Here is an 11,649-nt window from a genome sequence, read left to right as displayed (position 1 = left end):
TCAAAGCAATAATAAAACATTTTAAACTACTTAAATTAGAAATACTTACAAATACTGACAGGAGAAGCATCCCATTCGTACATTTTTAAAGCTGGAACCATGGCACATTTGCGCATGAAATATAATGATGATGATGATGATGATGAAGTTGTCAAACCTCTGTCAGTCAGTGAGGTGTTTCACGAAAGCAGTAACTATAACTCTTTTTAAAAAATCATTGTAAAATATTCCTAAGACAAAAGAAAGAAAAAAGTAAAAGAAAATGGTGAGTAGCTTACAATTACCTCTAATTTGACGTCTTTTGTGTTGCATTCAAATGCAACTTGACTGTATGACACAAGGTTTTATAAAACTTCTAGTTCCAGTGTTGTGAATATATCTCAAGAGACTCACCTAGAATAGCTCTTGGGGAACATGAGCCCATTTGAATGCAGCATACTTACATTCCTCCACCAGTAAGACATTTATGCAGTAACTTATGGACACATTCTACTGCCAACAACAGACGGTACCTGATGAGATATGGACAGAGCAACTGTGAGCTCCTGTTTTGAACAACCTGTTGGTAAGTGGATTCCCATTTTGAGGATTTATAGTATATTCAGAGAATACAGTGAATCTGAAGAGGAGTAAGGGGTGAGTCTGACCGTCCGTTCTAAACAACTGTGATGGGACTCACTCCTGTCACTCAAAAACAACACACCATTAATTATGTATAATTTTATACTGATATAATCTAAATGGCTGAGGTCAAATCCATCAAGTCGTCTTGAAAGAGAATATGAACTGCAACCCAGATATCAAACATGTTTTGGGTATTAAATATGTTTAACTGTTAAACGGTAATTTTTAACTGGAGGTCAGTTGAGATTGACCTCACTTTAGGAGCCGAGCGGCCTCTTGAGGAACTGCAATTTTTTTTGCATTTGGCATGATTCTTTTTTTAAATTTTACAAAGGGAACCATCAAGAACAACCTACATAGAGTGAGGACATAATGTAATCAAGTAAGCCACAATCAAAGCTGTGTTTTTCCTGAAATGAAATGTCAAAGCGGTTGCTGTGAAATGCCATGTTGAATAAAATACAAAAAAAAAAAATCAACATGACTTAGAAGTAAATGCTTGATCTTTCGGAGGCGCACTCAACTAATCAGGTCTGATCGATTGTGCCTATTGATCATCGTTGCGTCACACCGTTTAAATCTCCGGCGGGTTAAACTGGTTTGTTTAGCCGTCACAGCACCACAGCCTTGGGTAAAACATTAACTAAACCCAGGAGTGTGGGTTTACGTGTCAGAAGAGGCTTTTCTTTTTCTTTTTTTTTTAGTCAACAGAGAAAGATGGCGACCAGCATTATGTTGCCCAAAGGACTACATATGTGGTACAGATATTCTTTGAATCTGCGTCAAGTGGCCAGGTAAGAATTATTTTATGTGTTAGATTTATAGATGGGCCTCTGCTCTTATTTTTGCTTTGAAAGTCGGCTGGGGACTGTATGCTGTATTTTGGAACTCCCTTCTCTTACTGTAGACCCATCTTTATCATCGGTATGCTAGCTAGCGTTAGCTATCGAGAAATGGAACTCGCGGGCTACCGTAAACAAGGCTAACTTGCTGCCTTATTCGCCGGGTTTTAAAGTTGTAAACTTGTGTATTTTCTGATTTTATAATAAAAAACACACATTGCATTTTCGAGCTCTAGCAAAAAATACTATATATATATATATATATATATATATATATATATATATATATATATATATATATATATATATATATATATATTGTGTGTGTGTGTAGAGACGAAACTCATTATTAACAAGAACTGGCATTTTTCCAGTTTTAATCATTTGCCGGACTCCTGAACTTTGTCCTCGTAAGCTACTCTGGTTGTATCAGCCTTGTTAGCAACTTGTCACGACCGCACGTACATTTCCTCCATAGTTGTTCTAAATAAACAAGTGTTTGCTGTTGTAGAAAGGGTACCAGAGGGAAAGGATTTCTAATTATAGCTCCCAATTAAAGCTATTCGCCCATGAGGTTATTAAAAGGGACTTCCCATTGACCTTGAAAGTTTGTGTATTATTGAATAATGACAGGGAGCTTTTAAAAACTTTGAATTAACGAATGACTTTGAAAGTTCTTAATTTTGTCATGCATATATGATGTAGCTCCTTTTATCCATAAGTGTCCATATACCTGCCAAAAGCTCTCTGGATCTGAACTTTTCTCTTTTTTTTCTAATCCTGTGGAAAATCCAGTAATTGGGGTTAATTTGGACATTAAAGAGGTTTTAAGTGGTTTCATCAGGATTTGTTTTGACTTAATTTTAAAAAGCCACACACGTCATTTAAATATCCTTGGATTTGTTGTCCAACTGAGTTCTGTGAAAGCCGTGTTTAACACCGCATAAGAGTGAACACTATAGACACGTTCTTTTTAACCGACAGTCTGCTTCCCGATGTCTTTTCTGTATGTCAATATTATTTGTCATTTCTATGCCATAATTGGGGATTTTTATTTGAGGTTTAATAACATATTTAACTGGCATTTTTTGCTTGTTATGGAGATTTTTTTATTATTATTATTTAGCCTGAATTTGCTTATTTTTTTATCTTAGGGTTGTGGCTTTATTTTCATATTTATTTAGCCTTATGCTGCTGTTAGTAGTTTACGTTTAAATTTTCTTAGAAGAGCTCTTGAAAGTACAGTCAACCCATGACAAATATTGTCTTATTTCTGTGCTCGGCAATATTCAAATAAGCGATCGGAGCATCTTACATGGCAACAATCGTTCTTATAATGAGTGATAGTCTCCTTTTATCCATTCCAGAGTGGGTGAAAGTAAGATTGTTTCTGAAGAGACAAGCTATGACGTTTAACCCACTCACTAATACACTATGCATGTTTTTCACATCAAAGGATATTAGCATGCTGTTATTTAACCACACATATCTCCAGTGTTCCTTGTAAGCTTTTTTAATATTGACAACTTTTCTGTTTTCTGTTTTTGCCTTAAGCCCTAGTGAAACTTTCTTTCTTGTTATTTCTGTGTAGGAGGTTTTCAGAGAGCAGTGACAAAGGCTGGTTCGGTTCCTTATTTGTGCACAAAGTCGATGCCAGGAAAGATGCCCACTCCAACCTGCTATCAAAGAGAGAGACCAGCAACCTGTACAAAATTCAATGTAGGCACAAGAATTTTTACTTGCTTACAAGTGAATTATATTTTTTTTTGTATTTTCAAGGCTAGGAATGTACTCCTGAATTAATGCTTGATTTTCAACATCTGCTGTTTCATCTGCACAGTTACTTATGTAGACCCAAGAAAATCATTAAAATTATCCTTATTCCATACTCCTTATGGTGAAGTCATACAATCGAAATTTAATATGAGAATGCCGTAAACAGAAGTCAGAAAACTTCACAGTTGCATTCACAGTAACTATGTAGATGCAGTAAAAGTTCAAGAGTTTGGAAAGATTTGGTTAGTTACCTTGAATTTAAAAAAACAAAAACAGAAAAACTCTTGCACATTCCCCTCAAGACTCGAAATTAGAGGGATAACATTAATTAATGATGCTTCTCGACCTTCATCAGATTATTAAGGTCTGTATTCCAAAAGGTCATAAATAAAAGATATCCCTCTGATTGCAAGTGTGGGGGTAGGAGTTTGCTTTGTTCATTGCTCACGGCAACAGCAACAATCTTGTGGATGTGTTTCAGTGCATAAAATGTGCTTATATTTTACTTGTACAAACTGTACGAACTCTGTATTTTGTACATTCACTTATCTTGGGTGTTGAATTCTACAGTAGTGGTGTCCATTAAGAAAAAAATACATTTTCATATCAAGTTTCATGAATTGTATACGAATCAAATATTCCTCAGTGTCAATATTATGTCAGAGATGCAGGGATGACTCTTGGATCTTTTACAGTAATATTGCACAATGACATTTTTGATAATTATCAGAAATGCGGAAATAATGGTGGGTAAAGGTAGTTATTAGAGGGGCGAGAACAGTCTGCTAAGACCAGAAAATGACGACATTGTAGTGAAATTCAGCCTTTGAAGTAGGAAAAGACTGACGTGTTATACATATAATGATATTCAAAATGTAAAACCGTTATCTAATATCAGTCAATATTTTGCCCAGTTGCACTGTAGAGACACATTATTTGAAATTATAACATTTTTCATCACCCTCAAAAACACATTTTCCTTTAATTTTATTTACTTATAATATTGCCAATGCAGTGAAACCATGATATTTTCGGAGGCAGTGATCACACCATACCGTGGCAACGCTAAAATGTTTGTTTCCCGTGTGCATTATGTTCCAAAGGGTTAGATACCAGCAACTGCACTGCATCACATCATAATTAAATGGATTCAGTTTAGAACAGTGCTTCATCCATTTATATTTACAGAAAACCAATTAAATGGATCATTTTGATCAAGTTAAATCCAAACTGGCTTCTGTGGCCAGAGCAAAGTGAATGTGCTCCCCAGACGGAGCTGTGCCGAGTGATCTAGGAGCGTCCTTAGAACTGCGTCTGCCGCTTGTAGAGAAATCTATCATTACCCCTGGCTTTGATCTTTTCATGCCGTACATCATACCATGTAGGGATTTCATTTTGAACCCTCTTATCGGCCGTAGCCTATAACCTATTGAAAGTAAATCAGTTTTGTGTGTAGAAGTCTGAATCAGAGTGTGAAATTACTTTGTTGAAGAATTTGATTGTTGCTTGTATTTCCAAAAAGAAAAAAAAAAAACCCAATCAATTTCTACTTTCTTTCTTTCTTTTTCAGTTCACAACGTCAAACCTGAGTGCCTAGAAGCATATAACAGTCTAGAGTGAGTCTCCCTTGCCCCTCTATTTTTCTCTCCCTGCTTTTAACCTCCACTAATCAAATTAATTTTTTCTTGTTTGCCATAAAAATGTGGTGGACAGATGAGGTAAGCTTAGAGTCAAGGAGCAGCTAATTAGATTTTGTTGATAATGCTGTTCTGAGATTTCCCCCATTAACAGGATGGACTTGATTCCACACTGTAATGGTACTCTTGCAGATTCATAAGATTAATCTAGCGTTAAATTGAAGTCATAGGAATAATGTCTTTCGGTGTAACAGAACTTTGGATAATTGTGGACTTCAGTCTCTCTTAGTGCCCTCTAGTTGTTCATCTTGATGAGAGAGAGCAGGAAAATATCATAAACGTCGGCACATTCACACCACCACTGTGAAATCTTCATACGTTGTGTTTCTGTTTTCTGATGGCTTTAGGGCTGAGGTGCAAAGTAGGCTCCATCATGACCAGGACTACCCTTGTGAGGTTGTAGGAAGCTGGAATACCTGGTATGGGGAACAGGACCAAGCAGGTACAGTAAATGGCAGTGTAAAAAGAAAACAGAATAAGAAGAGTAACCCTGAATTGATCCCCGCCAGTGATTGTGACGAACAACATTCATTGTTTAGAGTCAAGGCCACACAAATGTTGGCGTTTGGCAGAAAGCGTTTTACGTGTCACAGAACTATCAGATTTGCCATCTTTAGGTACATTTTCTGGTACATTCAGTGACAGCGATCGCCTGTGATGGAGCTGCTGTTTCTTGTGTCATTCATTCCACAGTGCTACAGTGTCATCTGCTGTTTTTTTATTTGCAGTACATCTGTGGCGGTACAGGGGGGGCTACCCTGCCTTGACTGACTGTCTGAAGAAGCTGAATAAAAACAAGGTAATACCATTGCAACAACTCAGTGGAGCGACCCAGCTAATATTCAGAGGGCAAGATTATAGACGCTTTTATCTTGTATTTGCAGAGTTGTTTTCAGTCACTCTGTGCAGCATGTGTGTGCAATACACCTTTTTTTCTCCCCCCCTTTAGGAATATTTAGAATTTCGAAAAGAGAGAGCAAAAATGTTGATTTCAAGACGGAATCAACTTCTCCTGGAGTTCAGTTTCTGGAATGAACCTCTGCCCAGACCAGGACCAAGCATCTATGAAATGCGAACTTACTACCTCAAGGTAGCTATGTGTCACATCATAAAGTTACATGTGTCCCAATTAATTCTGAAGGGTCGTCCACACCAAAAATGAACCATAATGAGGCACACAGAAGCATGTAGTGTTCACTCTTCTCCTATTCTTAATGTTCATATTCTGAAGTAGAATAAAAGCTAAATGGAGAGCTTTAAAAAAAGGTTTTTCCTTTACCTGCCCACAAAATATATCCGCTTCTTCATTCATTTTTTTTAAGGCAGTGCATCTCAGTACCTTAAATAAGCTGGTAATAAGTTTTTCTTAGCCGTATTGCAAATGTGTCATTTAATGGAATGGTCGCACAGCTAAATAAAACAAACATATTTTTAACTGTCAGTTCAGCCTCACAGACGGGAAGCAAAGCCTGATGACTCCTTGCTCCTGACAACTGTTGTCTACCCCTTGTAACAGCTTTGCTTCCTGTCTGTAAGCCAAAATGGAGGGCTAAAGTAACTCTTGTTCTGTACAAGAAGGGATTTGGGCATAAGAACCTCTCATGACTAAGGATTTGTGTCTTCTGACAAATTGAACGTGGCATTTTGCAAACTTGGATGGATTTTGATTGCCTGATTTATCATTGATGAAATTATTCTGAAAGGGATCCAAATGTGGTCTTGGACTCTGCATTCCACTTATTTGAGCTTTTGATTTTTAACTACTTTACTATTTTTTTTAAACATCTTTTTCTAGTTATTCCCTCTTTGTCCGGATGCCCCGTCAGTTCAGTAAGCTCATGGTCCATCACCTTTTTGCAGTTTTGGGGGTTACAGTTTCTGTTGTGTTTTGTTTTGTACATTTGGCAGAAAAAAAGCATCCCCAGTAAATGATGGCAAAACAGAACAACAATCTCACTTTAATTGGTCACTTTCAGCCATTTCGCATAACTCCTAAAACGACTCAAACAGCAGCACACGGAACTGCCAGAACCTGTTCAGACCTACACAAACTCACTAAGGTGTTGGCAGTTTTGGCTCCTGTCTAGAGCTCCAGTGCCACCCAACTGGCAACAGCTTCACATACGCAGTGGGTTGTGAAGGTGATTTAACTATTGCAGTGTCTTATGGTGGCAGTTGTAATGTAAAATAAATAAAAAGGGTCGGTGTCTGGGGAAGTGGGGTTCTCCGTGTTTGTGTTGTCTCGTGCTTTGGGGTTTAGGTTTCTCTCATATACACACTGCCCTCTGATGGACGAAATAATGAAGATCATCAGAGGATTGCTTATTTTCCCCCTAAGTCATTTTTTTCAATTTTTTCATAAAACACACAGAAATGGAGACCAAAAACATCATAAGGAGTTGATTTAAGGAGGAAAAAAATTGTCAACAAATGGGTTGGGCAATTATTTTAAGAAGGTGATGTTGTGTTTCCTTGTTGATCCCATGAATTGTGTGCAAGTTGAAGCGTGGCAATTTTTTTTATTTTCTCTTACAAAGTTCAGCTTTTTGCATTTCTATCACACTGCCATTTTACTTTTTTTTTGGGGGGGGGGGGGTTGCCAGTAACCTTGACAAAGAATGATGCAGTTTTTCCATCCTTCCCGCCAACTGTTGCTCTTACATCAGCATTTCGACTGTAAGTTCTGGCATATTTCCGGCAATCATGGCGTTGCCAAAGATATTGGTGTCTGTGTGACTTTCACTTCCTTAGTCATAGCTGACTCATCACGACAAAGGGTTAACTGTTAATAAATCAAAATGTGTGTATAATAAACTCTTACACACTGCAATGATGAGACCTTTGTGCAATACAAAGTTGTTTTTTTTGGGGGGGGGGTGATCGTGATGATGCTGTCGCTGCCTTAAAAAAACAAGCTGTGAAATTGTTGTCGAACTGGTTAGACTCTGTTGTTTCATCTTTTACAAGTCTCGTTTCGTTATAAAAATTCCTGGTTATGCAATATGTAATTAACCACACCGAGACCTGGAGAAGTTTTTGAAAACTATATAAAACCAAAGACTTGTGGAAAATCATGGAAATTAGCTTCACAAATACCTGAATTATCATCTCACAATAGTTTACTTGGTTTATGTCACATGAAACCTCGTAGCTTGGCATTCATTTGATTTAAATATGTGCAGGTAAAGTTGAACACAGATTTCTTGGTTTAATTTTTCATGAAAATGTCCTCAAAATCATAAGATTTTATTTGGAAACATGTACAAACCTTGATTGCTGTTTTTGTTTTTTTTAATCGATACGCTTGCATGCCAAAATCATCTCAATGATGGTCCTCGTCTATGTTTCACCTTTCTCACATTCGTTTTCAGCCAGGAACCATGATTGAGTGGGGCAATCACTGGTAAGCTTGGTTTGCTTCCTATCTCAGTTTTTTTTTTTTTTAAATGTCTCAAACAGTGCAAGAGTCCAGTATTCAGGTTATCAGGCTATCATTGGAAATAATGTCTCTCCCGACAGGGCCAGAGCAATCAAGTACAGACAGGAAAACAACGAGGCAGTGGGTGGCTTCTTCTCACAGATTGGTGACTTGTACGTCGTTCATCACTTATGGGGTGAGTATATACATTTACTCTTTGCAGACTGAGGTTTAACGCAAGCACAAACATTATTCCTACTTCCCTCAGTATCTTTAACTGCTTTGCTTAGGAATATTCCTAATAATTAAAGCTGCTTTTATGACACTTGGTTCGGTTTGTTGTGTTTCAGCCTATGAAAGCCTCCAGTCTCGAGAGGAAACGAGGAATTCTGCCTGGCTGAAAGAGGGATGGGATGTCAATGTGTATTATACAGGTAGGAGACACCTAGGTAAAATGTTCAGGTGTTAAAATAACCACTGTGCTGCAGGCCTTGTGACAGTGACAAATATGCAATAGCACGTACCATAGATGTGTTCACCTCAGTGATATGCAGACGGGGTAGCCTAGAACAAAGTGGCAAAGGAGATTTGACAGTTATGAATGATGCTGTGAAATGTCACATTTTCTCCAAATATTGCAGTAGATGTTTTTATTGGCCAACATTTGTATAATTAGGTATTATGTTGCTGTTTGTCTCTGCCAATCTTAATTAGGGCCTGAGCCAGAAGGTACTTCTGGCGAAGACCCTATTATGTTTGCTTCATACTTTTTAACTTGTTATTGCTCTGGGAAAGTAGGTTTTCTTTTTACATTTCACCAAATTTTGTTTAATTTACATGCTTTGTCCAACTCTAACACGAGTCATCATGTCAAAGCGCGACAAGGTGATAGAAATGAGCTGATTCTGAAATGGGGACAGATAAATCAGCGACAGACAACTTGTCAAAGCTTAAGTATAAAGTTTGAGCAATAAAGTCAAGTGAGAGCGGAGGGAGTGATTGATGCCCACACACACACACACACTGGTCTTGATTATGAAGTTATTTGATGAGTTCATTCTGCGTTTCGGCTCACGTTTATTCAGTTAATAGTTACGTTTAGTACATGTGCAGCTACTTTTTCATAAAGCATTCAAGCTTGGGCGGCATGGCTCAGGGGTAGAGAGGCCGTTTAGCAACCAAAAGGTCGCTGGTTCGATCCCCGACCCTGGTGACCATGTGCAAGTGTCCTTGAGCAAGATACTGAACCCATAATTGCTCCTGATGAGTAGGTTGGCGCCTTGCATGGCAGCCTCCACCATCAGTGTGTGTGTGTGTGTGTGTGAATGAGATGACACTGTAAAGCGCTTTGAGTACCGCTGAGGTAGAAAAGCGCTTTATAAAACTGAGTCCATTTACCATTTACTTAAAACAGTGAATCTGAGGGAAAAGGATCATAACAATACATGGGTTAATCTGTGACAAACTGGAATAAATAATCCAGGTGCTTCAGTTCATTAGAGGCCTTATATTATAACATTTGCCAGTCGCTAAGACCTGCCACCTTAGTGCTCTGCTGCTCAGTCAAACCAACCATCAACTCAGTGACCTGACAAAAATGGAGGCTGTCAGTATGAGGAAAAATGACCAAAGAGCTTCCACACGATTTTTGGAGACACTTGATTGACTGTGCAGCCTACTGCATATTTTAATCCACCAGAGATATTTGGCTCTGTTGAGGTGTGGTTTTGGAAACGGGATGAAATATACGCCATTAGCCAGCATCTCAGAATGCCACGTACATCATTCAAAAGTTTTTTCCAACTTGTAAAAAAGCAAATGCAAGTCACGATTACTAATGCTTGTCTATGGAGCGCTGAACTCAGGACGTCCGAGTGTATTGCGAACCAGCTGGTTCATATGAGTTCATGGGCGGGCCAGTTATAATTGGATATAATTGCAAAATGAAGTATTCATGTTAAACTGCTTCTCCTCTTCTTTCCTTAGTGTCTTTGATCAGAAGCATGGAGTCTAGGATAATGATTCCCACCAAGATTTCACCTTTACAGTGATGCAATAACTGAAACGGTCAACATCTCAATGACATAATGATCTCATTCACCTCCTGCCAGAACAAGGGTACTGATTGCGCATTGTTAGTGACTGATCTGTGTTATTTACCAAGCAAAAGAAAAACCCAAAAAACATTGCATTCTTTATTAGCAGCTGACCAATCAGTCCTGAACATTAGCATTTTTTTTTTTTTTGCATTAAGAATCCCGAAATACTGAATTTTCCAGAGTTTCAAACATGTGAGAGAAGGATCAACTGACACATGGAAATGAATATTAGTATTATATTATAGAGGGAAATGTACAGTGATTGTGTAGAGCTAAATGCAGAAATGTTCATGAACTTTGTTTTTAATCACGAATCATGGTAAAAGACCATGTTTGTGTTTGTCATAATGGAGAACAGTCTCCTCACAGCAAACTTTACGGTGTGATTGTTCTTTTATGACTGGAGATGAGCCGAACCGACTTTTACAATTTTGACTGTGACACAACTGTTTGATGAAATAAAACCTGGCCCAGTTCCTCAAGCTTTGTAGCCCCAATACCTTTCCATTAATTAATTCAGCAAAATGTGGAAATAAGAGGTATGTGTGTGCAACTTCTGGGACGAAGCGATAAATTCAAAATAAATAAAAGCTGAATGCGTGCATGCAGGAAAAAAAGGCACCATTGTCTTTATCATTGACAGAAATCTGTTCTAAAGGTGTTGTATAATAATACATGCTTGTAAACAAAATGATTGCATAAATCTGCGTTTTACATAAACATTTTACAAATCCGATGTCTGGTCTGGTGCATAAATTTGTACTTTTCCAAGCAACAAAACATTTGATCTCTGTAACTTCATAATCCAGCTACTCCAGCTTCCTCCCACCGTCCAAAGACATCACGAGGGGATGAGGCTTGACCGTAGGTGTGGCTGTGAGTGTGAATGGTTGTCAGGCTTGAAAGGGGCTTAAATGTGTTTGCCCTGTGATTGACTGGCGACCCGTCCAGGGTGAAACCCGCCTCACGCTCAAAGGCTGCTGGGATAGGTAGAAAATGGATGAATGGAAGTTGTCAAGAAATGTGATCTAACTATTAAGAAGAGGAATTAAGATATAATTAAAGCTGCAAGCAGCGTTGTTAGGGCCTGAACCTCCTCGCGCCCGCGGCTGGGCGGCATATATTTCACCAAATCCAATGGTGTAAGTATGACAGCAGAGGGACTTGTAGTTCAGGAGACAGAAGACTCAGTG

The 11,649-nt window shown here is 38.3% G+C and overlaps 1 protein-coding gene across 1 annotated transcript; it reads left to right on the top strand.

Moving 5' to 3' along the window:
* Positions 1-1,185: 1,185 nt before the first annotated feature.
* Positions 1,186-10,938, top strand: nipsnap1 (nipsnap homolog 1 (C. elegans)). The gene is made up of 10 exons (XM_086205406.1): positions 1,186-1,418; positions 3,058-3,185; positions 4,813-4,858; positions 5,287-5,381; positions 5,668-5,738; positions 5,889-6,029; positions 8,311-8,342; positions 8,459-8,553; positions 8,708-8,791; positions 10,344-10,938. Exons 1-10 carry the CDS (start codon positions 1,342-1,344, stop codon positions 10,406-10,408), a joined length of 834 nt encoding a protein of 277 aa, XP_086061532.1. The 5' UTR covers positions 1,186-1,341; the 3' UTR covers positions 10,409-10,938.
* Positions 10,939-11,649: the final 711 nt, after the last annotated feature.

This window comes from Aulostomus chinensis, chromosome 6 (assembly GCF_037954235.1).
Source record: "Aulostomus chinensis isolate RoL2024-O1b breed Wild chromosome 6, RoL_Achi_v1.0, whole genome shotgun sequence".
NCBI lineage: Eukaryota > Metazoa > Chordata > Actinopteri > Syngnathiformes > Aulostomidae > Aulostomus > Aulostomus chinensis.
Note: the sequence above shows the minus strand (reverse complement) of the source record. Positions and strands in the feature narration are given on the sequence as shown.